Genomic DNA, 26,735 nt, shown 5'->3' on the forward strand with positions numbered 1-26,735 from the left:
CAAGACACTGGTTTAAGTATTATAGAAGATACAACAGTGTTTCCTTAGATGGTTTACATCTTTCAGGGGGAAGAGAATCAATGTTTAAGGGACTGCTAGTCCCATTGCCAGGTTCTTTACGTGAATTATTTTAATCTTCACAATAGCTTGGTTTGGCAGCTGATAACCCCACTATCCAGATGAAGGAACTGAAGCTCAGGATGATTAGTAATTGTCTAAGATGACCCAGCTAAATGAGATAGAACAGGGATTCAAAATCAGATCACTGTGACTCCATCGTATCATGCCATGAGTCTATGAATTTATAAGTCACAGTGTAGCTTCAAATTTTTTGGCTTCGAAAAGGGTTAAAGCATTCAAGTGCCCTGGCTCTGCCTCTCGAAAGTGCCTTTTTTCTCTAACTCTGTTCTCTTCTGACTTTTGATGCTTCTATGAGTTTTCCCACCATTTTATGCAGGTCAAGTTGTCACACCCTGTGCTGTCCCCTCCTGTCTCTCAATTTATCTGAAGCCTTCTTTGCTCTTCAGAGCTCTGACTTTTGCTGTTATAAAAATTCTAGTTCCTGTGATAGACGAAGTGTGCCTTATAGCCCTATTTTGCATTGATCCATCCAGGGGGTTACTCTGTATGTCTTCATGTTAAAAGAGAACCACTATGTTTGTTTATTTCCTGCTGCTCTCATTTTCTAAGTAGTGTGAATTGAGCAGTTATTACTTTAGTACCTAGTTGAATAGCCAATTATTTGAAAATCATCGTTTGCCTTGGATGATTTTTTTGTTTTTGTTTAAACATCAAAAAAAGGTTAACTTACATATTTACATTTTTATTTGTGAATATAAAACCCCTAGACTGGTTAGGGTTCCCACTGGATCCATAATCATTTTAGAAGAGGCATAAAGTTGCAAAGATGGATTTAGGGGAAATCCCTTCCCTTCTAGGATGTCCCCATGGATTAACAGAACGGGTTTCATGTCTCAAAATGTGTGATTTGTTAAGATTTATGTCTCTCTAGGTTTGCGTTTTTCTACAAGCCGATGATCCTCAAATGGAAAAAGTTTTCTCAGTTCTTATGGTGGTAATAACACTGCTGAGGCTTAAATGAAAACCAAACACTGCGCCTCATTTAATCCTCACACAACCGTATGGTAGTTTCTATCTTATTCTCACTTTACAGATGAGAAAACAGGTTTAGAGATGGTAACTTACCCAAGGTCTCTTTTTAACAAAGGGACAGATGTAGAACCTTAGATCTAGCCAACTCAAGGTCCATTTTTTTAAATCACTATGCTGGACCAATTGTTCCAACATGGATTGTTTTGGGTTCACCTCCTGGAGTTGATGGTGTGTTCTTTTTTTTTTTCAGCTGGGATGGAGGGAGGGGGGAATCTGCTGCCTTCAGCCATTAGATTTTCTTTCTTTCTTTCCTTCCTTCCTTTCTCCCTCCCTCCCTCCCTCCCTTCTTCTTCCTTCCTTCCTTTCTTCCTTCCTCCCTCCCTCCCTTTTCTTTCTCCCTTTCTCTTTCTTTATTTCTTCTCCTTCCTTTCCTTCTCCCTTCTTTCTTTCTTGTCCCATTATTCCTTTTGATGATATCATTGAAACTTTGCAACTCAAGTCAGTTCTGATTCTTGCTTCTCCCAATTTTAGTCCTTCATTTCTCCCTCTTCTGACCTATTTCTTTTTTTTTAAAGATTTTATTTATTTATTTGACAGAGAGATAGAGAGCACAGATAGGCAGAGTGGCAGGCAGAGGGAGAAGCAGGCTCTCTGCTGAGCAGAGACCCTGATGGGCCCTGGGATCATGACCTGAGCTAAAGGCAGACGCTTAACCGACTGAGTCACTCAGGCGCCCCTCCTCTGACCTATTTCTGTTCTTAGTTCAATTTCTTTTTTTTTTTTTTAAGATTTTATTTATTTTTGTGCGCGTGCGCACGAGAGAGAGAGAGAGAGAGAGAGAGAGAGCAAGCACATGAGCGGGGGTGGGGTGGGGTGGGGGGAGGGGCAGAGGGAGAAGCAGACTCTCCATTGAGCAGGCAGCCTGATGCGGGACTCGATCCCAGGACCCCGGGATCATGACCTGAGCCGAAGGCAGACGCTTAACCGACTGAGCCACCCAGGCGCCCTTAGTTCAATTTCTTTTAACACCATATTTCTTCCATGATAGCTTATTGCTTTGATCATTTCTAAGTATTCTAACTTCACTTGTAATTTTTCTTTTTTTTTCCTTATGGTGTAATTCATCACACTTACTTCTTATGAATAATAGTAATAACTTATATTTACATGGTGTTTTATACTATACAAAGTACATTTATTTGCATCCTTTTATTTAATTTTTTTTTTCCTTTTATTTAATTTTTGAAACAATCTTATGAAGTACCACACCCTTTTGACATATGGGGAAAATAGGCATGAGGTTAAATGAATTCATTGTCACAGAGCTAGTCAGTAGCTGAGCTGTCCCTGAGTCTACATTATCTGACTCCAAGTTTAGTGTTTATTCCACTGTCCACATGACAGTTGCTCTTTTAGCCTTAATAGTATTTCTTGTTTACAGAAATAAATTCTATACTGGAGTTAGATGAGTTCTTCATGTAGTTTCTAAAATTAATAAAATCTGCTGCAAAGGTATTATCTTTGCATTTACTTCTTTTAAGTTTTCAATTTTTTTCCCAACACTGAAAATTTCTCCAAATTAGTATTGTTTTCTAGGGGAAAAAAAGTGAACCTCTGAATTTCATTTTCTTTTTCCTTCAGTAAACATGTTTTGACTTTCTGATATATTTAAGACTCTGTGCAAAGTGATGTATATAATAGTCACATCTCTCAAGGAGAGTTTAATTGGAGAAAATAAGATATGTACATAAATACCTCTATAAAATGTGGAAAATGTATCATAAGAAATGTTTAAATAAAGAGCTATGGGAAGGAGACATGGTTATTCACCAAAGTACTAATAATGGTCATCCCTGGGGGTCGATTTTTTTCTATTTGAAAGATTTTTATTTATTTATTTTTTATTTATTTGACAGAGAGAAAGAGAGAGAGCAGAAGCAGGGGGAGGGGCAGGCAGAGGGGGAGGGAGAAGCAGGCTCCTCACCGAGCAGGGTCCCACTGATGTGGGACTTGATCCCGGGACCCTGGGATCACGACCTAAGCCGAAAGCAGACGCTTAACCGACTGAGCCACCCAGGCGCCCCAGAAAGATTTTTATTTTTAAGTAATCTCCATACCCAACGTGGGACTTGAACTTACAATCCTGAAATCAAGGGTCGCATGCTCTACTAACTGAGCCAGCCAAGCACCCAGATTTTTTTCTTTTTAAGTAAGTCTGTGCCCAACATGGGGCTCAAACTCACAACCCTGAGATCAAGAGTCGCATGTTCTATGAACTGAGCCAGCCAGGCATCCCCTGGAGGTAGAATTTTTGATAATTAATATTTTTTGTTTTGCTTATGTGCAGTTCTAAGTTTCTAAAAATAAATATGTGTTACTATGAAATAAGAAAGGGGAACAGTTGATTTTTAAAAGTGGTATGGGAGGGACACCTGGGTGGCTCAGTGGGTCAAGTGTCTGCCTTTGGCTCGGGTCATGATCCCAGGGTCCTGGGATCGAGTCCTGCATTGGGCTCCTTGCTCAGTGGGAAGCCTGCTTCTCCCTCTGCGTGCCACTCCCCCTGCTTGTGTTCCCTCTCTCCCCCTCTCTCTCTCTCTGGCAAATAAAATAGAAAAAAAAAAAAATAAAAGTGCTACGGGAGTTCAAAAGAGAAACAAGTTCCTCCCAGCAAGTGTTGGGGAAGACTTAAGGGCAAGCCCTAGCCAGTGAGCTGACAGAGCTAGTCAGTAGCTGAGCTGTCCCTGAGTCTACATTATCTGACTCCAAGTTTAGTGTTTATTCCACTGTGTTTATTCCACTATTCACATGTTCTATGAACTGAGCCAGCCAGGCACCCCTGGAGGTAGAATTTTTGATAATTAATATTTTTTGTTTTGCTTATGTGCAGTTCTAAGTTTCTAAACTTAGAACTTAAATATCCTCACTATAGTGAGGATATTTAAGCTGAATGCTGAAGGAATATGGGGGGGGAGTTGAGGAGAGGGTGCATTTCACATGGAGAGAACCACATTAAACTAAGCATGAAATCAAGAAGATGCATAGTAACTGCAGAAAAGATGACTAGTTCAGTTCATCTGGAGACGAGTCTGTGGAAGCTAGGATAGGAAATATAACTCACTGGCTAGGGCTTGCCCTTAAGTGCCAGCTCAGGAGCCCCGTATTTCAGAACTGAGGTATCCCTGGAGAAGATTAGAACAAACACATCCAAGGGGTTGGGGAAGGCTCATGGGGCAATCATTCTCTAACATGAGGTAGGACTAAGTCAAGATATGTAGGCAGGGCAGAATATTGGCAGGTGATGGTGATCAGAACAGCGGCAGCCTCTGGGCAATTGGTACTCAGCATCAGGGATGACTCACACAGACCTTCCTCAGGGATGTCCCTGCTGGAGACTGGGAATGTGAACAGAGGAGATAGGCAGTAGCAAATGGGCAAAATCCCCGAGGTTGGAGTGGTAGGTTTGACAGCAAGGTGATGACATAGCAGTGGGACTGCCATTCAAGGGAAGAACTCCCATTTTTGAGGAGAACAGAGAGAGCAAGGGGCGGAGAAATTAGAGGAAGAAATAAGGTAGAGAGAATGGAAAACATATGGAGGAAGAGGAGTAAAGATGATCCTGAGTCAGTATTTTTTGAAGTAGGGATTTTTTTTAAAAGTTTATGTATTTATGTATTTAAGTAATCCTTACATTCAACATGGGGCTCAAACTCATGACTCCAAGATAAAGAGTCGCACGTTCCTCAGACTAAGCCAGCCAGGTGCCCTGAGGCAGGTCCTGAAAGTTGAAGCTGAGGACTGGAAACGTGACTTCAGTCAGCTGTGTGTTCTCTAGAAAAATATACAAATAATTCCTTAACTGATAATATGAATATATAAATATACCTATTTTCTTTCTTGACTTTGCAAATATTTGAACTAGAGTCTTAACAGAGCAATGTTTTAAAAGGCATAAATCCTAAGCTAGTACTAAATTGGCATTTTCTTTCACTAAGTTTTAGCATTTATCAAATATTACTTCATGATGCTGGGTTTACCTTTTAGGCCTACATAGACCCCCATTTCATTCTTTTTTTTTCTAGAGTCAGAGATCTTTCATGCTTTGATCATTCCCGCCACCTCCAGTGGTAGATACAGCTTGATGCTTATGTCTGACTCCAGCAAAACTTTGAATTAACTTTAGGGAAGCCAAACATTAAGTCCTGGCTGAGCCTCCCAGTTCCCACCTCCATGCAGTGTGATGTCCTGTCGAGGTTTTCTTCCCTTTTCCCTTGCACATAGTGCTAGCTCTGCTACTAACAGTGTGACCTCTGGCAAGTCCCTAACGTCTCTAAGCCTTAGACTTATCTGTAAATTACGTGCAGGAGTTGAATTACGATTTAAAGATATGAAACCTTGGGGCACCTGGGTGGCACAGCTGGTTGGGCATCTGACTCTTGGTTTTGGGTCAGGTCATGATCTCAGGGTTGTGGGATAGAGCCCCTCGTCGGGCTGTGCTCTGAGCTCAGCACAGACTCTGCTTGGGATTCCCAGCCTGCCACGTGCTCTCTTTCTCTCTCTCAAATAAGTAAATCTTCAAAAAAAAAAAAAAAAAAAAGATATGAAAGCTCTAAAATTCTATGATTTTGACCCAATAATAAATAAAATTTGTTAATAAGTGTAATTAACTCCTAAGTTTTCAGAATATGGAGCCCATGGAGGAAAGGCTCTAATTGATGGAACTGCTCGAAATAACTGGGATAAAGCATAGTTTTTAACATTTATTTTCCATATTTAGCTGCCCTAATTCCCAAAATTTATGTAGTGGAATTAATTAGGCTTTTTACATTTAAAAATCATAACATTTGAGGGGCGCCTGGGTGGCTCAGTCGTTGGGCGTCGTCTGCCTTCGGCTCAGGTCATAATCCCAGGATCCTGGGATCGGGCCCCCGCATCGGGCTCCCTGCTCAGCAGGAGGCCTGCTCCTCCCTCTCCCGCTCCCCCTGCTTGTGTTCCCTCTCTCGCTGTGTCTCTGTCAAATAAATAAATAAAAATCTTTAAAAAAAATAAAAATAAAAATCATAACATTTGAAAATGCTTTACAATATTGGGGCTTGAGTTAATCAAACTTATTTTTTTGTTATTTTTAAAAAAATTTTATTTATTTGATTTAAGATTTTATTTATTTATTTGTCAGAGAGAACACAAGCAGGGGGAGCAACAGGCAGAGGGAGAAGCAGGCTCCCCGCTGAGCAGGGAGCCCGATGCAGGACTCGATCCCAGGACCCTGGGATCATGACCTGAGCCGAAGGCAGACGCTTAACCCATTGAGCCACCCAGGTGTCCCCCAAATTTTTATTTATTTGAGAGAGTGAGCAAGAGAGCACAAGCAGGGGCAGGGGCAGAGGGAGAAGCAGCCATGGTGGCTTGATCCCAGGACTCTGGGATCATGACCTGAGCTGAAGGCAGACCCTTAAAGACTGAGCCATCTAGGTACCCCATAATCAAACTTATTTTGAAAGGGCGAATCACGCTAACATTGAAGATTCCCTTAAGTGCTCAATGTAATGCAACTGATGACAAACCTGTGTAGCACTGATCATAGCTCATTTTGATTTGCATAGCTAGCCTATATTAAAATTGTTGGTATTATCTTAAGACACTCCCAACTAGAGGATAAGGTTTAAGTGACAAGAACAATCATAGAAACAAACTGAAGGGCGAGGTGTATTAGAGAAGACAAGCATTTTCAGTAGGGAAGCTTTAGGGGTGGTTGGGGAGGAAAAATGCAAGCCACGCCTCTAAAAAAAGGGAGACTGAAATATGATGACCCTAACTGCCTCAAAGACCTATTTTATTTAAAAAATTTTTTATTTATTCATTTGAGACACAGAGATACAGAGAGAGAGAGAGAGAGAGAGCATGAGCAGGGGTAGTGGCAGAGGGAGAGGGAGAAGCAGGCTCCCCGCTGAGCCAGGAGCCCGATATGGGGCTCTATCCCAGGACCCTGGGATCATGACCTGAGCTGAAGGCAGACGCTTAACCATCTGAGCCACCCAGGCGCCCCTCAAAGACCTATTTTAATCACATATTACATACACAAACATTTTGGGGGTGGTGGCAGGGTGTAAAAATGTAGTTTTTACTTCTCTCTTAATCCCTGTTTCCAGATGGATCAGGGTTTTCTCCTGTATTAGGTTTAACCAGCCTACCAGGTTCAACTATCCAGCCATGACATCCTAGGTGTGCTTTGCCCGGTGAAACAAACTGAGAATGGCAGGGCAGGAGGATGACTAAACTACAGAGAAGAAGAGGAAGAGGGAAGCATAAAGACTGATGGGGAGAGACAGAAGGGTGTAAGGCATATGAAAAGAAAGTGCAAGGAAGAGGCAGCGTAGGGTTGGGGTTGGCTTCACCATCCTTCAATTTTGGACACCGGTGGTTCGATTTTGGCGGCAGGGAGGGGCCCTGCTTCTTCCCGTATGGAGCTCTGGGCTCTCCCGTATTCCAAAAGGACCGCAAGGCCTGCAGTGGGTTCTCGCCGTAGAGCACAGCACCGAAGCTCCCACTTTGCCGGGAGGTTCTCCCTGCGCCCAGGTGTTCCTCAACCCTCCTCTCCTCGCCCTGAAAGGCGGATTACATCATCCCAATCTGAGCAGCCCGGCCAGTTTTTCCGTGTCAGACTCCTGCTCTCTGGAACGTCAACTCTCGCTCCTTAAGTAAAACCAGGATGGAGCTCTAGTGTTTCTCCTGTCACGATTAGCCACGAGGGAGGGCACTCCAGGATGCGTCTCATTTTAGCAAAGAACCTATTAATGACCCAGGGCGCCACTTTTTCTCGCGTTTACGAACTACAGCTACACAGGAACACACGGCCATCCAAGCCAGTCACTGCGCCAAGACCTTCAGCTCGACACACGCCACAAACACGACCGAGAGCATCCTCAGCGTAGCCGGGAGGGCGACCCCAGGACGAAAGGGGGGGGGGGGTTTCAAGGGGCTACTCCAGCGTGCCGCGCCTGCGCAGTCACCAGGCAGCGCCTCCCCGCGGGGCGTGCTCGTAACGCGGCGCACCCTATCAGACGGCCGCAGGGAGCGCGCCCGCGGCCTCGCCCTCTCTCGCCCCTCCCCTCTCTCTTCTCCGCGGGGCCTTAGACTGGGGCTCGGAGACCCGGCGCGCCACTCTCCGCCCCCGCATGCCCCTGCACCCTCCGGCGCGCGTGCGCAGAGGCGATCCGCAGGGCGAGGGCGCGAGGGAAGGGCGGGCGTACGTCCTTGCGTGCGTCTCAGGCAGCGCGCACGCCGGCGTGAGAGGGCACGGGGAAAAGGTGGCTCTGGCCGGGGCGGCTCGGCTTCCTGTGGCTATGTAGCTGAGCTCGTTGGCTCGGGGTCCTTCCTTGCTGCCACCGCCGCGTCCTGGCGCGGAGTTTCTGCTCGGGAGAGAGACTGTCCTCACGTCCGTCGCGCTTCCTCGACGGCAGAGCTTGCTCGCTCGTCCGTGGGAGCGTCCCGGCCGAGCAGCCCTGAGGGGGGAGGGGAGGCCATTTTGTCCCGACCGACTCCCCGGAACCGGGCGGAGCGGCTGGGAGAGGCTGTGGAGCCGCGGTCGCCGCCCTCGGAGGCACCGGACGCCGCCACCGTCGGGGCTTCCTCGACGAGGCCGTTCGTAGGTCGCCCGCGCCCTCTCGAGCCCTCGTTTTTCCCACGCTTCCCCGGTACTCCGGCCTGAGAACGCCCAAGTGAGGAGTTGGCCGTAGTGAGAGGGACCGATCCCTTGGGGCCCCCGGCGGCGAGAGCCTGAGCCGCTCCTCCCAATGGCGAAGAAGACGTACGACCTGCTTTTCAAGCTGCTCCTGATCGGAGACTCGGGAGTAGGGAAGACCTGCGTCCTTTTTCGCTTTTCGGATGATGCCTTCAATACCACCTTTATTTCCACCATAGGTAAGACCTGTGGGAAGATGGTGTACGGTCTGGGTAGCTGCAAACCGTTTCTTTTACTCCAGACATCTTGCTTCCCGTAATAAACGCCTTTGTTTCAGTGATTCCGATTCCAAGCGACAGATCCAAGTTACTGTTTGAATCGACATCGAGCTTACTGGGGCGGGGTCTTCCCATGCTTTCCATCTGGTCTTTTGCTTTCAAGTCTCCTACTCTGTTCATTGCCTCTGTTGCAAAATATGCAGCATTAACCACGTCCCAGAATGGTGTTTCTTTAAGCGACTGGACTGGCTTTTTCCATATTTGTGTGGCGTTACTAGATGTACGGTACTTGTAAGGGATTTATTTTAGTGGTTTGGATCGAAGCGGTAGTAGTCATTTGGTAAAGGCCTGAATTTATACTTCAGGGCAAAGAGAAGATTCCATATGGTCATAACTTAGAGTAAACTTGAGGGTTTGTGTGAGGAATAATTAAAGCAAATTAGAGGGGAAAAGTGAGTTCCCCCGCGTTGACTAATCCATTGATGTGTCAAACAATCGGAGGCTCTTCGTGCTTGGGGTGGGACTCAGTGGCATGTTTGCCTCACAGTGCTTTTGCAGACATCAACAGAAGCAGTAATCTAAAAGAGATGATCAGTTTCTGTCCTCAAATCCGAAAGAATGTAGTTCTCTCCTATTTGACTTTACGCTGCAGTTTACAGGAAAACATTTGGCCAGTCCTAGCCCTAGAACTTCTCATGTACTTTCACCTCATGTTTCAGAATTACTTAGTGTGGAAGTAAGAACTAAAGATTGACCTTTTTAGTCGGTTTCCCGTTTTGGAAAAGGGAAGGCTCTAGGAAAGTCCCTTCGGACTCTGGTTAGAAAATTTAGTGGAATTAACACGACTTTTGTTAAATGAATTGTACGTGAAAACCGTTCCCCTGCCCCCCATAAGTATCTTAAAGAATACATAGTTGCTCCTGTCATTTGGAGCCCAGCACTGAGCATTGGGGAGTGAAACCCAATTATAAGTGTAACTAGTTTTATGTTTGAGACGATTTAAAAAAGCAACTGCAGTCTTTTCGGAACTCTGAGAATTGTCAGAATTAAGCTGATTTCAATTTATAGCATTACTGGAATGGTTGATTTGCACTTGATCTTAGCCAAAAGGCCGAGAAACGATGGAATGGAATGGTTGATTTGGATTTCTCATGACAGAATTTTTGTCAGCTACTTAATTCATTCTTACAAATTATGCTGAAACTAAATTGGGCAAGTGATCATTTAAAATAGATTTTAAGGGGCACCTGGGTGGCTCAGTCGTTAAGCGTCTGCCTTCGGCTCAGGTCAAGATACCAGGGTCCTGGGATCGAGCCCCGCATCGGGCTCCCTGCTCGGCGGGAAGCCTGCTTCTCCCTCTCCCACCCCCCCTACTTGTGTTCCCTCTCTCGCTGTCTCTCTCTCTCTGTCAAATAAATAAATAAAATCTTAAAAAAAAATAAAAAAATAAAATAGATTTTAATTTTACTCTTCCTTTTTTGGGGGTGGGTAGGAGTCCTTGCAATCATGATTTCCTGTATACGATATTATTCTTTTGACCTGTCATAAATTTCATGAAATTTAGAACTTGTTCTGTGCTTGTGGATTAGCACCTTCTACCACTGTTTGCTTTTAATATTCCACTTTTAACTGTAGCTGGGTGGGTCGGGTGGTTAGATAGTTCAGCAAATATTTATTGAGCACCTAATGTTAGGCACGGTTTTAGGTACTATAAGTGGTGAGTGGTGAACACGTAGACCCCTCGAGCAGTCTAGTGAGGGCAATCAGAATGTGGGAAGTGCTACAATAGGGATGAGCGCAGGGAGGAGGGGTGACTAGCCTAAATCATGGGGAGTCTTGAGTAGGCTTGCATGGAGATGATGTCTGAAATGAAGCCTGAAGGACATAGGAATTGGACCAGAGGGATAGCATAGGATCTAGAAATTCTGGAAAAGGGAGCACAGTATAAACTTGTAGTAAGATCAGGGATTTAATTCGTGTGGGCAGCTTTAACCTGCCATTTAGAAGGGTGGTGGAGAGTAGGAAGCAATGCATTACACCCCATCTATTCCAGTTTTTTTGTAATGGGTACATAACCCACAACTAGAACTCAATCCTGTAAGATAATGACACAATCTTGTATAGTCCTTTTTTTTTTTTAAAGTTTTATTTTTTTAGTAATCTTTATACCCATCATGGGGCTTGAACTCAAAATCCTGAGATCAAGAGTCTCATGCTCTTCCAGTTGAACCAGCCGGGCACCCCTTGTGTAGTCCTTTTATTAGGGAAAATGTGCGGTGGTTTTGGTTTGAGCCTGCTGGGTTGGAATCCTACTTACACAGGCTGTGGGCTTTGGCAGGTTACTTAACCTCTGTGTGCTTCAGTTTTTTCTTTTTCTTTCTCTTTTTTAAAGATTTTATTTATTTATTTGACAGAGAGACACAGCGAGAGAGGGAACACAAGCAGGGGGCGTGGGAGAGGGAGAAGCAGGCTTCCCGCGGAGCAGGGAGCCCGATGCGGGGCTCCATCCCAGGACCCCGGGACCATGACCTGAGGTGAAGGCAGACGCTTAATGACTGAGCCACCCAGGCGCCCCCAAGTTTTTTCTTTAAATAGGACCTACTACGTAGGGTAGTTGTGAGGGTTTTATGGGTCAGTGAGAGTAAAGCATCTAGCATGATACCGGGCACACCGTAGGAGCAGAGTGCATATTAGCTAGATACAGAATGTGTGTCCCTTTGGCTGTTGAAGTGCAGTAGAACAAGTTACGTTATGGATTGAATACCCTGTGTACAGTGGTCACTCAAATATTTGTTAGTGCTCTGCTGACCAATTTCACATTAGACTCTGAAACTTTCGTATTTTGATATAAAAATATCTGATGTTGGCATTTTGATAAAGAAGATAGGTTGAAGAGTGTGAACTGAGAAATGAATAAATACATAAGTGTAAAATTCTGAACATAGCTCCAATGTATATTGCATGTGTTACTCTGTGTGCAGGTTTAGAAGTGTGTTGTCTTAAACCAGTGCTGTTTAAAACAAATATAATGTGGGGCGCCTGGGTGGCTCAGTCAGTTAAGCGTCTGCCTTTGGCTCGGGTCATGGTCCCAGGATCCTGGGATCGAGCCCCGCATTGGGCTCCCTGCTCAGCAGAAAGCCTGCTTCTCCCTCTCCCAGTCCCGCTGCTTGTGTTCCTGCTTTCCCTGTGTTTCTGTCAAATAAATGAATAAAATCTTTAAAAATATATATATAATGTGAGCCAGCCACGTGGATATTTTTTGGTATTAAAAAATGTAAAAAATATATTTTACATTAAAAGAAGTAAAAAAATGAGGCGCCTGGGTGGCTCAATTGGTTGAGCATCTGACTTGATTTTGGCTCAGGTCATGATCTTGGGGTTGTGAGATTGAGCCCTGCTTTGGACTCTGTGCTTAGCGGGGAGTCAGCTTGAGATCCTCTCCCTCTGCCCCCATTCCCCTGTGTGTGTGTGTGTGTGTGTGTGCGCACGCACGTGCTCTCTAAATAAATAAATAAAACTTGGGGTGCCTGGATGGTTCAGTCGTTTAAGTGTATAACTCTTGGTTTTGGCTCAGGTCGGTTGTGAGATTGGGCGGTGTTGGGCTCTGGGCTCAGCATGGAATGTATTTTGAGATTCTCTCTCTCCCTCTGCTCCTTCCCCTGTGCTCTCGTGTTTGTGCTCTCTCTCAAAATAAATAAAATCTTTTTTTTCTTTTTTAAGATTTTATTTATTTTTGCGAGGGGGGTAGAGAATAAGTGGGGGTGAGGATGGGGGTGGGAGGGGAGGGGGCAAAGGGAGAAGCAGACTCCCTGCTGAGCAGGGAGCCTGATGCGGGACTTGATCCCAGGACCCTGGGATCATGACCTGAGCTGAAGGCAGATGCTTAACTGACTGAGCCACCCAGGTGCCCAAAATAAATAAAATCTTTAAGAAAAAATAAATCTTTCTTTTTTTTTAGATTTTATTTATTTATTTGAGGGAGGGAGAGAGCGCGAGAGCGGGAGCACAGGTAGGGGGAGGGGCAGAGGGAGAGGAAGAAGCTGACTCCTTGTTGAGCAGGAAGCCTTATTCAGGGCTTGATCCCAGGCCCTGAGATCATGACCTGAGCAGAAGGCAGACACCCAACTGACTGAGCCACCCAGGCGCCCCAGAGAAAATAAATCTTAAAAAAAATAAAAGAAGAATTATTTATTTATTTATTTATTTATTTAAAAAGATTTTATTTACTTATTTGACAGAGGGAGAGAGACACGAGAGGGAACACAAGCAGGGGGAGTGGTAGAGGGAGAAGCAGGCTTTCTGCTGAGCAGGGAGCCCGATGCGGGACTTGATCCCAGGACCCTGGGATTATGACCTGAGCAGAAGGCAGACGCTTAACGACTTAGCCACCCAGGCACCCCTATTTTTTATTTTTATTTTTTAAAAAAATTTATTTATTTTAGAGTGTGTGCGTGTGGGGAGGGGGAGGGGCAGAGAGAGAGAGAGAGAGAGGGAGAGAATCTCAAGCAGGGGCTCAATCCACAGACTTGAGATCATGCCCCGAGCTAAAATCAGGAGTCAGACACTTAACCAACTGAGCCACCTAGGCACCCCAAAGAAGAATTTAATGATAAATTTTAACTCGTTTTTATCCCAAATGTTATCATTTTTTCCCCAAATGTTATCATTTTATTATGTTATCAAAATTAAGAAAATGTTGACATATTTTATATTTTTTTTCCCAGTGTGTATGTTATACTTACAGCTAATTTCAATTTAGATTGGGCACATTTCAAGTGCCCAATAGTCGCATGTGGCTGGTGGCTACCATATTGGACCGTGCATGTCTAAACAGTCTGAACTAGCTAGTTGGCTAATGTGCAGATGACTAGAAATGACTTTGGATGTATACTACTTTTAAAAAATTTTAAATTTTATCAGTAGACTAGGGTTGTTTTTTTTCTCCTTGACTTTTTAAAAAATGTGGAGCATTCTCTAATTATAATGATAGTGAAATTTGAGTTGTTACTTGATAGTTAAAACCTCCTAAGGTTTGGGTAGGTAGTTATCTTGCTAGGTGAGTATTCAGAAATAAATAGAAGTAGGTATTCAGAAGGGCCAAACTGTCAATATTAGGCAGGCCCTCATTATTTCAGTCAGAATCATTTTAGTTGTTCATTGGTCATTGATTCTTGGAAGAATTTTTACAGGCTTATTGTGCTTATAGTACACTCAAAGACTACTGTATTTAAATTTTTCTGTGTCTTTTTATTCCCACATATTTACATCAGAAATTATGTATGATATTTATGGTCAGATTTATTGCAGATAGAGTTGCCAAAATAAATTACTGGTATGTTTCACACTCAACATTATCAAAGAGAATCCAAGGGCACTAGACTATAAGCTACACAAGGGCAGAGGTGGGTTGTTTGTTTTTGTTTTTGTTTTTGCTGATAGATGCTAAGCACCTAGAAGAGTCTCTTCATTTAATGGGTGCATGATAAATAATGAATGAATGAAGAGAGGCAGACAGACAAGTAGTACAGAGTCAGGATCCTCTAATATAGAATAGAAGCAGGCTATTTTTGTTTTAATATTTTCCTTTCTACCTCCTTTCTGAGCATTATATATGTGAAGTAGATTGGGATCTTTGCCTAAAGATATTAGCTGTTTGGCTAATAGAGTAATTTTAGGGTAAAACTGGCCTTGGAAGTTCAAAGATTATTTGAGAAGTATTTGCTAGAAGAGAGTGACTGGTTTTGGACGAGCAAATTTTAGTGGTTGATTTGGTTATAACCCTCTTGGCAGTATGAGGTCAGGAAAACATTACCCTTTAGTGATACAGTAGTTACATGTACTTGTCCCAAGGCAGGAATTTTTAGTGGACTGTCTTACTGAATGTGCTACTTTTTGGTGGTGTTAATCCTCCCTCCACGCCTAGACTTATTATTACCTTTTCCATAGGGAATTTCTTTCATTGGGAAATGGAGCATCTGGGCTCCATGCAAGAAGTTAAATTGGTAAAGACTCTTGCCCCTGGGAGAGGTATTATGAATGCACCCTTTTGTTGTCTTTCTGAGTGATTTTGCTAAGCTTTGGAAGAGGAGGATGGTTCCACTAGCTGCATTTAAGAATTGGTTGATGAAGTTGAATTGAGCCCATTTATATGGGGAGGCTGCTTTTTAGAGAAATGAAAAAACCTCTGACATATTAAATGTGGCTGGACTTTGCTGTGATTTTCATTCAGCAGCTTATGCTACAGGAATTCCAGAATGCCTAATGGATCATTCGTTTGAACACAGTATTTTTAGGATTGATTAAAAACTATCCAGACATTTTTCCCAAGGAAGATATACAAATGGCCAGTTAGCACATGAAAAGATGTTCAACATCACTAATCATTAGGGAAATGCCAGTCACAACCACTATGAGATGTTACCTCACACCCATTCGGATGACTGATTTCTCACAAATGCACTTTGTTATATCATTACCTGTTTAAGTTCTTTCAGTTCCTTTGGGTGTAGACCCAGAAGTGGAATTACTGGATCATGTGGTAATTCTATTTTTAAGTTTTTGAGAAACTACCATATTTTCCACAGTGGCTGCACTGTTTTACATTCCCACTATCACTGCACCAGTGTTCCAGTTTCTCCACATCCTCACCAACCCTTATTATCTATTTAGCGGCATTATTCGTAATAGCCAAATGGTGGAAACAACCCAAATGTCCACATGAATGGCCACACAAAATGTAGTATTGTATACATAGAGTGGAATATCACTCAGCCTTAAAAAGGAATGAAATTCTGATATATGCTACAACATGGCTGGACCTTGAAAACACTGTGCTAAGTGAAACAAGCCAGACCAAAAAAAAAAAAAGGGACAAATATTGTGTGAAATCATTTATATGAGGTACCTAGAATAGGCAGATTCATAGAGAAAGTAGAATAGTCGTTACCAGGGCCTGGGGACTGGGTAATGGGGAATTATTGCTTAATGTGTACAGATTTTCAGTTAATGGGGGAATTATTGCTTAATGGGTACAGAGTTTCAGCTTGGGGAGATGGATAGTGGTGGTGCTTGTGTAACAATTAGAATATAATGCCACTGAATTGTATGCTTAAAAATGGTTAAAATGCACAAAAAGGCAAATATTCACTGTATGATTGTACTTACATGAGGTATCTAAATTCAGATTCATAGAAACAGAAAGTAGAATGGTGAAAGGTAGTGATAGTCCCCCAGGGAGTGGGGGAAGGGGGAAATAGGGAGTTGTTTAATGGGTATAGAGTTTCAGTTTTGTAAGATGAAAAAGTGCTGGAGATCTGTTGCACAACAGTGTGAATATATTTAATGCTACTGCATTATGCACTTAAAACTTGTTAACATGGTAAGTCTTATGTGTATTTTTACCATAATTTAAAAAGGTAAATTTTATGTTATGTATATTTTACTAAGAATCCAAAAAACAAGCAGAACTACCCAACACTTGACCCAGTTCCTGTAAGAGCTTTTGCTCACAGACAGCCCCTCACTGTTCCATGTGGTAGCTACTGTTAACCAGTGGTCATTCAGTCAGGATCCTTTATGGTATCTTACCACACTTTAGTGTCATTGGTCTGTACTTTTAGATACTGAAGACAGGTTTGTCTTTTTGTTGTGTATATCTACGTAGAACTCCTTGGAATGTTAGAATCATGAAATATGAATGCAGGAAAGAACCCTCCAATTAATTTTAAGAGTCAGGAAACAGACTGGTGAGGTGAAGGAAGTTCCAATAGATTGTATGGCTGGTTAGTGAAAGAGTTTTTTTTTTTTTAAAGATTTTATTTATTTTAAGAGAGAGAGCCGCACGAATGTGCAAGGCTTGGGGGGAGGAGCAGAGGGAGAGGGACAAGCAGACTCACCTCTGAGTGTGGCACCCAAGGCAGGGCTCTATTTCACCACCACAAGATCATGACATGAGCCAAAACCAAGAGTCAGACACTTAACTGACTGAACCACCCACATGCCCTGAAAGTTTTGACTAGAATCTAGATCCAGTTCTGTCTATATTCTGTCATGGCCATGTTTCTCATTCAGAGAATTTCATTGTTTTGTTTGAAAAAAAAAATTAATGATGGATAATTCTTCCTACTCATCAATTTCTATTTGAAAAGTGGAGTTGCAGTGGTTTTCTGCTTTGTTTTTGTTTTTGTTTTGGCGGAAGTGAGGAAGAGTAACAAGTATCAGCACCAAATATCAAAAAGTTTGTTCAGGTTACTTGTCCTTTGCAAACTTAGAGCATAACAGAGCAGAGCTAAGCAGATAATGTTAGGGATAATTACTTTCATTTCCAGAATCATGGCGTATGAGATGTGGCAAAGGAAATAGTGATACTCCTGTTTGGTTTGTAAAAAAGAATGATAGGAGAAATACTGGTAATCTGTCAAGTTTTAACAGTACTAGTTTCCCCAGTCAGTGCTGTGGTAGGAGCTGTGATTAATAGAGAAGTGTAAGAGCTGCTTGAGTGTTGATTTACAAATTAGAAACTGCTATTTAGCATAAAGTATAAATTGTGTGACTAGAGATCTGCATGCGAAAATTGCTTATGGAGATGGTTCGGTCATAAATGAACAGTTGAAAGCTACAGAGCATGTTAATAGAACATTTTCTGAACCCGAAAGACTGATAAAAGTCTTGTAAAGGTCATAGATTTACTTCCTTCAAATGATGAATATTGGGGGTTAATAGAAAAAAAATTTTTTTTAAGATACTATTTTTAGGTAATCCCTACACCCAATTGCTTGAATTTTCAATCCTGAAATCAAGAGTCGCATGCTCAGCGGTGCCTGGGTGGCTCAGTTGGTTAAGTGACTGCCTTTGGCTCAGGTCATGATCCCAGGACCCTGGGATCGAGCCCCGGTTTGGGCTCCAGCCCCGGTTTGGGCTCCTTGCTCAGCGGGGAGCCTGCTTCTCCCTTTCTCTCTACCTGCTACTCTGCCTGCTTGTGCTCTCTCTCTGTCAAATAAATAAAAAAATCTTAAAAAAAAAAAAAAATTGCATGCTCTACCTACTGAGCCAGGTACCCCTGGAATAAGTTTTTAAAATCTGGATTATAAGATAAAGAATTTGAAAAGATGGTTAGAATAAAATTTTGGTGAAGAAAACTCACCTGAAGGGAAATCTGAAATGAGAAAAAAATTTCTTTGAAAACAGTGCTTTGGATTATAAGCAAAAATGATTACTTGATGTTTATCCTTCTTTCCAGAAATGAAAAATTTGTTTTTTGAGGTAAACAGCAACTGGTGATGGAACACTGAGTTTCCAGTATGACCCAGAAACAGAGCATCCAAGGTTGTAAATCATTAGAAAATGGAAAAACCAGTATTCTGGAGACCCAAAAAGTACAACGTATCAAAATCAGAACAGAAGGACTGTGTTGATTTGTTTCTTTCATATCAATAGAAATGCTTATGCAGAACTTTTTTTAATGGAGATTTTTATTAAGGCAGTTGTAGATTCACATGCAGTTACAATACAGAGGGATCCCTTGTACACTTTACCCAGTTTCTCCCTATGAAAACATTTTTTGATACTATAGTATATCACAACCAGGATATTGACATCTGGCATGGTACACCAATCTTATTTACATTTCCCAGGTTTATTTTCATTTATGTGTATATGTATTAAATTCTCTCCAGTTTTGGGGCGCCTGGGTGGCTCAGTTGTTAAGCGTCTGCCTTCGGCTCAGGTCATGGTCCCAGGGTCCTGGGATCGAGCCCCACATCGGGCTCCCCGCTCAGCGGGAAGCCTGCTTCTCTCTCTCCCCCACTCCCCCTGATTGTGTTCCCTCTCTCGCTGTGTCTCTATCAAATAAATAAATAAAATCTTTAAAAAAATAAATAAATAAATAAATTCTCTCCAGTTTTATCACTTGTGTAGGTTAATGTAGTCATCACCACTATCAAGATGATGAACCGTTCCAAGGTGTAGGGATCCCTAGTGTTATTTTAACTATACTCCTACCCCCATTTATCTCCTCCAGAAATTTGTTTTTCATTTATAAAGTTTTGTCATTTCATAAATATTATATAAATGGAATTATATTGGATGTAACCTTTGGGATTGGCTTTTATTCACTTAGCGTAATTCTCTGGAGATTCATCCAAGTTGTGTATATCAGTAGTTCTTTTTTATTGCGTAGTATTCCATGGTATGCATTCACCACTGTTTAACCATTCACCTGTTGAGGAACATCATAGCTGATTCCAGTTTTTGGCTGTTATAAATAAAGCTGATATGAATATTTGTGTATAGGTTTTTATATGATCATAAGTTTTCATTTCTCTGGGATAAATGCCCAATAGTATAATTAGTGGGTCATATGATAATTTCACGTTTCCAGAGAGGCTGTACTATTTTACATTCCTACCAGCACTGTGTGAGTGATCTAGTTTCTCTGCATCCTTACCAGCATTTGATGGTGTTACTATTTTGTATTTTGCTATTCTGGTATATGTGTAGTGATACTCTCATTGTGGTTTTAATTTGCATTTCCCTGCTGGCCAGAGGTGTTGAAAAATCCTTATTTACCATCTATCTATCTTCTGATGAAATGTCTGTTCATGTCAGTTGCCCATTTTCTTGGATTGTTTTTACTGTTGAGTTTTGAGAGTTCTTATATATTTTAGATGCTAGTCCTTTGTTGGATATGTGCTTTGCAAATATCTCCTAGTCTGTAGCTTGTCTCTTTTTCATGTGGACACTTATAGAGCAAACAGTTTTAATTTTGATGAAGTCTAATTTTTCTTTTTATGGATCATGCTTTTGGTGTCTAAGAACTTTATTAGTCCTAGGTCCTGAAGATTTTCTTCCATTTTTTAAAAAGATTTTATTTATTTGAGAGAGAGGGAGGAGCATGTGCGTGAGCAGGGGGAGAGGCAGAGGGAGAAGCAGGCTCCCCACTGAGCGAGGAGCCCAATGTGGGCCTCAGTCCCAGGACCCTGAGATCATGACCTGAGCCAAAGTCAGATGCTTAGCCAACTGAGCCACCCAGGTGCCTGACTGACTCTTTTATAATAGCAGTTTATACTGTGCTTTCTGAAAGGTTTTTAAAATTAATTTTTATCAGTGATATATAATATTTGAAATAAAACACTGCTAAAAGATTCATAGTAACTGAGGTGCCTGTCCGCAGGGAGCCTGCTTCTCCCTCCTCTGCCCTCCCCCCACCCCACTTGTGCACAGATGTATTCGTGTGCATGCATGCTCTCTTTCTCTCTCTCAAATAAATAAAATCTTCAAAAAAAGATTAAAAAAATAAAAGATTTATAGTAACAAAAAAAAGGAATCTCTTGTCCCATCCCTCTCCATCCCTTGTCCTGCTCTTGAGAGGCATCCTCTGGCTCTTCTGTTACCTACTTCTATTTTCTTTTTTTCATATTTATTATTATTATTATTATTATTATTATTATTTAAGTAAGCTCTACGCCCAATGTGGGGCTCAGACTCACGACCCCAAGATCAAGAGTCTCATACTCTTCTGACTGAGCCAGTCAGGCGCCCCTACCTACCTCTTTTTGAATGATCGGCCTGTATAGCCATCTCTTGAGTCATTAATATTAAATGAGAATTTTAACATCTTATAATCTCATCCCACTCTTTCTCCTTTTTGTTAAATTGATTTCTAGTGGTTCCATTAATATGTCCTTGTAAATATACCTTGTCAAGCCAAATAGTTTTTGACTCTCCTTTCCTCTGAAGTTAAAAGTTTCTATTTGATTAATTTCCTTTTACCCATTGTCTTCTTACGTTCTCCAACAATCTCTCAGAATGATTATCTATACAGTCACATCATCAGACAATCATTTTTTTTTTTCTTCCTGGACGCATCTCTTCTAGATCTTTTCTCCTTCCTGCTTCAATAATGGATTGGTCATTAACTAGGCCTGTTGTACAGCTATTGCCTTGGGAATTCCCTTAGCCTCCTCTTCTGTGCGATACTGTTTTTTGTTTTTTGTTTTTTTTCTTTTTGGTTTATGGCCTTGGATCGTTTCATGGTTTAGTAGCTTCTTGAAAAAGGGGTGCATGGCAAAGGAAATTTTTTGAGACTTTCCACATTTGACAATGTCTTAATTCTTTTCACTCAACGAAGGTTGACAGGGATTCGGATTCTAGGTTGAAAATAATTTTTCTTGATTTTGAAAGTAGTAGTCTATGGTTTTGTTGCTTTTGATGTTGCTAGCAAGTCCAGTACCACTCTGATACTTTATCCATTATTTGTGGCCTAGTTTGTCTCTGGAAGTTTTTAGGTTCAAAAAATTTTTGAATTCCTGGTGACAATATTCACAATGATGTATCTTAGTGGGTGGGATCTTTTCTTAATGGACCCATTTTTCTAAATATTTGGTGGGTCTTTCCAGGTTTTTCTTGCATTTTTACCCCTATAATTTTCTTCCCTTTTTTCTGTTTTAATTGGTTTTTGGACTTCCTGGATTGATTGTGTAGTTTCCTATTTTCTAGCTTTGTTCATTTGTTTTAATTTCTGGAAGATTTCCTCGATTTTATCTTCTGACTTTTTTATTGAAGGTTTTATTTCAGCTGTCATATTTTAAATTTTCTAGTAGTTTTTTCTTGTTTACCCTTGAAATTTGTCTTTTAAAGTGTTCTCTTTTCATAAATACGGTATTTTTTTCTTGGAAGATAGCTTTGATATTTTCCTCTACTTCTTGACTGTTTTTTTCTTTCAAGTTTTCTGTGTTCTCCCCACATTTGTTTTATTCTGCATTTTATTTTTTTTATTTAATTTTTTAAAAGATTTTATTTATTGGATAAAGAGAACGTGTGCGCACAGGCAGGGGGAGTGTCAGAGGGAGAGGGAGGAGCAGGGAGCCTGATGTGGGGCTTGATCCCAGAACCTCGGGTTTATGACCTGAGCCGAAGGCAGATGCTTAAACCGACTGAGCCACCCAGGTGCCCTTATTTTTTTATTTTTTATTTATTTTGTATTTGCAACAAATAAGGAGATCACAAGATTTATTCTGTATTTATTTATTTAAGATTTTATTTTATTTATTTGACAGAGAGAGACAGCGAGAGAGGGAACACAAGCAGGGCGAATGGGAGAGGGAGAAGCAGGCTTCCCGCGAAGCAGGAAGCAGGAAGCAGGGAGCCCGATGCGGGGCTCGATCCCAGGACCCTGGGATCATGACCTGAGCCGAAGGCAGACGCTTAATGACTGAGCCACCCAGGCGCCCCAAACTTTTTTCTTTTCAAAGATTTTATTTTGGGGGCTCCTGGGTGGCTCAGTTGGTTAAGCACCTGACCTGAGCTCAAGTCATGATCTCAGGGTCCTGGGATTGAGCCTCTTGCTCAGCAGGGAGTCTGCTTCCGCTCCCTCTGCCCCTTATCTTGCCCCTGCTCTCTCTGTCTCTCAAATAAATAAAAACTTAAAATTTTATTTTATTTTATTTTAAGATTTTATTTATTTGAGAGAGAGACACACAGCAAGAGAGGGAACACAAGCAGGGGGAGTGGGAGAGGGAGAAGCAGGCTTCCCGCCAAGCAGGGAGCCCGATGCGGGGCTCGATCCCAGGACCCTGGGATCATGACCTGAGCTGAAGGCAGATGCTTAATGACTGAGCCACCCAGGCGCCCCGATTTATTCTGTATTTAGAGGCCTTTCTCAAATGATTGGTAATTTCAGGGTGTATGTTCATAATTAAGAATGAAGAATGGATCATTAAAAAGATGTTTGCAAGCTCTGTAAGCATGGGTGGGGCTTTTTAATCTCCCTTTTTTGTGTCCTTTCCACACTGCATTGAGTCTCTTGTTCTTGAATTCGAAGTGTATCTGTTTTATATTTTCTAGAGAATAAACCGTTAGATTCCTGCTTTAGCCTTGAGTGGTAAAATCTGGCTAGGTGAGATGGAGCCTTGGTCTTGGGGGTGTCCTTATGTAAACCTTTAATCAGGCCTTCCTTTTCTGCCTGGTGCCTGATACCTTCTGTTGCAAAACCTTTCCAGGGTTCAGAGACATGAATTGGCTTGCTCCTCCTCAGTGTCTTCAGTGGACCCTGAGGTCATAAGATTTTGTCTTATGTATTGAGATTAGAGTTATGATGTCTATTTATTTATTTAATATTTCTTGTTTTCCTTGCTGTTTTGGTGTGATTTTGGAGACAATGGGTCAGAAAGATCTTTCTATACTACCTTAGCTGGAACTTGAAGTAATTAAAAAAAAAAATTATTTATTTAAGTAATCTCTACCCCCCGATGTGGGGCTCAAACTCATGACCCTGAGATCAAGAGTTGCGTGCTCTTCCAACTGAGCCAGCCAGGCGCCCCTGGAATTTGAAGTAATTTTTGAATCAAAATGATATTGACTTTACTTTTTAACTCAGAACATCCAGTAGAGTTAGGATGAATAATATTTTGCTACTGTTTTTTAAATATCCAGCCCATCCTCAAAATATTTTTGTTTTTGTTACTTAGGATAATCAGATGAATGTGGTGGAGAATCAGACTAGTTCTGTTCAGAAAGTGTTATTTAGAGGAAACAGTTTTAGTTTAGATATATAATTCTTGGTTGATTTACTTGGGGGAAAAAGGAGTATTTTTGCTTTTTGAACAAAGTATGACTGAGTCTATAATTTCAGTCTTCTGCTTTTGATGTATACTATTTTATAAAATACTGAACAACAGATGATTCAGCAAATTCGTAATCTGTTAGAAGATTGCAGTGTGTCCCATATATTATAGCACTTGGCATTGAATGATAAAGTATCTCACTCATGATTTTGCTGGTTTGAGACCTCCTAGTAAACATTTATCCTTACCAAGTATAATTATTAAGTTATTCTACCTCTTTATATATTCTTAGTCTTATTAAAAAACACCTTTGCCTTCCTTAAATCAGAAGTTAGCAGATAAATAAGAATTTTTTAAAAAAAATCCAGTAGTATCTTTTTGCATGTATTTGTGGGGATATATTCTCAGCATAGTAAAGGGGCAAGAGTGTTATAGAAGGTAAATATAATATCAAAATAATTGTTCAAACATTAGCTCTTTGCCTAAGTGAGTAAGAGTTTTAAAAACTTTTTTTTTTTAAGATTTTATTTCTTTATTTGACAGCACAAGCAGGGGGGTGACAGGGAGAGGGAGAAGCAGGCTCCCGTTGAGCAGAGATCCCGACATGGGGCTCAATCCTAGGACCCTGGGATCATGACCTGGGCGGAAGGCAGACGCTTAACTGACTGAGCCACACAGGCACCCCCAAACTTTTTTTCTTTTGAAGAATTTAAAACCTACAGAAAAGTTAAAATTACAGTGAATCCCCGATTTGCCAATAGCAGGTATTTTGCTACATTTCCTTTTATGTCTCTTAAGAGAGTTTATTTTGTGTATGATGTGGTGTCTGATTTAAAATAGTTTAAAGATACATACTTCAAGGGGAACATAGTTATTTATTTAAAAAAATTTTTTTAAAGGTTTATTTATTTATTTGACAGAGCGCTAGAACACAAGCAGGGAGAGCAGCAGGCAGAGGGAGAGAGAGAAGCAGGCTCCCCACGGAGCAAGGAGCCCGATGATGTGATGATGTGGGGCTCGATCCCAGGACCCTGGGATCATGACCCCAGCTGAAGACAGACGTTTAACCGACTGAGCCACCCAGGCGCCCCCATAGTCATTTAGAAAAAAATAATAAGAAATTAAGCTATAAGCCTTTACAGTTACTGTTTATTAAAAAAAATAGAGATTTTACAAAATGTGTTAGGCATCTTGTATGAGTATCAGGGATGTAGTGGTGAGTGGTAAAGACTTGGCAACTGCTCTTGTGGAGTTTCAGCTCTACAGGGGAGGGAGTGGTTGAAAAGTACCAAAATAACTACTACTTTCTTAGCACCTGAAGTTAGAATCTGATTCACGGTACCTTTGCTATTTTTTTTCTTTGCTCTTCTTCTAAGACATTTTGTGTTTTGAGAAATATAAACTTTATGCCTTTTAAGATACCTTATTTTTCTATTTTATTTTTTTACATAATTATAGTTGCTTTTAGAAAGATGTAGAGTTCTTTTAAGATGGAGTATTTTAACAACCAACTAGTAACACTGCATTTATCTAGGGATTAGTCTTCCAGCACCGCAGTACTTGGTGTTTTCTCAGTGTCTCACTGACTTTGATTTTTAACCCCATTTTATTAAGCCCAAAGCAATTAAGAAGCAGCAGACTTTTTTTTTTTTAAGATTTTATTTATTTATTTGACAGAGACAGCGAGAGAGGGAACACAAGCAGGGCGAGTGGGAGAGGGAGAGGCAGGCTTCCCGCGGAGCAGGGAGCCCGATGCGGAACTCGATCCCAGGACCCTGGGACCATGACCTGAGCCGAAGGCAGACGCTTAACGACTGAGCCACGTAGGCGCCCCAAGAAGCAGCAGACTTTTGCTGTTATGCAGGTAACATGTCTAGCCAGAAAAAATGAGACCAAGTAGACATTTAGGGAGGAAACCTGAAAACTAAAATGAAGATTAAAGATTGTATTACTATACCATACAGTTACAGATTTGTGAACTGATGATTATCAGTGAGAAGAAATTCTTTATCTTTAGTAGTTTCTGTCAAGGTAGAAAGTTTGGTATATTTTGCAGACAAAATGATTAAGTTTTGATACCTTGTTACATATAATCAGTTTAACTTTTGTGGACTATTTTTTCTACAAGATGCTGAATAAATGATTTATCAAAACATAATAAAACATTTCTTACATTCAAAAAGATTAAAAAAAATTGGGATTATCATTGGAAAAGTGAGGCCTGAGGGTGCATATAATTCAAAGAGAAAATTATGAGCCTGGCTAAGGTATACTTAGTATTTATTTACTACTTCTCAAGTTCTAGGATTTGTTGGAAGGTTATCCTTTGACATGTGAGTGAAGCAGTTTGGGGGGTAAATATAAGGATTTTTTGGCATATTGAATGATACATTAAGAGAAATAATTTCTCTGTTTTAAATGGACTCAAAGAGGGTCTGCACAGATGTGTGAATGAATGTCAGAGGCATAAATAGCATCTTAGTGAAACTAGCTTATATCTGGGGCACCTGGGTGGCTCAGTCGTTGAGTGTCTGCCTTCGGCTCTGGTCATGATCCCAGGGTCCTGGGATCGAGTCCCACATCAGGCTCTCTGCTCAGTGGGAAGCCTGCTTCTCCATCTCCCACTCCCCCTGCTTATGTTCCCTCTCTCGCTGTGTCTCTCTCTGTCAAATAAATAAATAAAATCTTTAAAAAAAAAACAAAACAACCAGCTTATACCTAACCTTTAAGATAGATTTCTAGGAGGTCAGCCATGTTCTTATCTTTATATGCCTCCCTCAAGAATAGTGGACTTGTGGATCATAAGTCAGAGAGGATTTGATAGTTTGTATTTCTCTGTACAATAAAATATTCTAATAAAAGTATTAAAATAGTAATATATAACACAGGTGACTATAAATTAAGCAATATATGGACTGTACTTTGAGGCTGTTTGTTACTATTAGTTAATGCATACTTAAGGGAATAAAAATAAATTCAGTATTAACCTGATAAACTCCAGTGTAACTAAGTTTTACACTATGACTTACCCTCACTTTATCCTCTTTTTTTTTTTTTTTTTTTAAAGATTTTATTTATTTATTTGACAGAGAGAGACACAGCGAG

The 26,735-nt window shown here is 41.2% G+C and overlaps 1 protein-coding gene across 1 annotated transcript in view; it reads left to right on the plus strand.

The window, feature by feature from the left end:
- Window positions 1-8,235: 8,235 nt before the first annotated feature.
- Window positions 8,236-26,735, plus strand: part of RAB10 (RAB10, member RAS oncogene family) — an 87,233-nt gene continuing 68,733 nt past the window's right edge. Inside the window, exon 1 of the mRNA XM_032391477.1 lies at window positions 8,236-9,030. Within this exon, the coding sequence (XP_032247368.1) occupies window positions 8,904-9,030 (127 nt within the window). The 5' untranslated portion in view covers window positions 8,236-8,903. The remainder of the gene's footprint in view (window positions 9,031-26,735) is intronic.

This window comes from Phoca vitulina, unplaced genomic scaffold, assembly GCF_004348235.1.
Source record: "Phoca vitulina isolate PV1807 unplaced genomic scaffold, GSC_HSeal_1.0 scaffold63, whole genome shotgun sequence".
Lineage (NCBI taxonomy): Eukaryota > Metazoa > Chordata > Mammalia > Carnivora > Phocidae > Phoca > Phoca vitulina.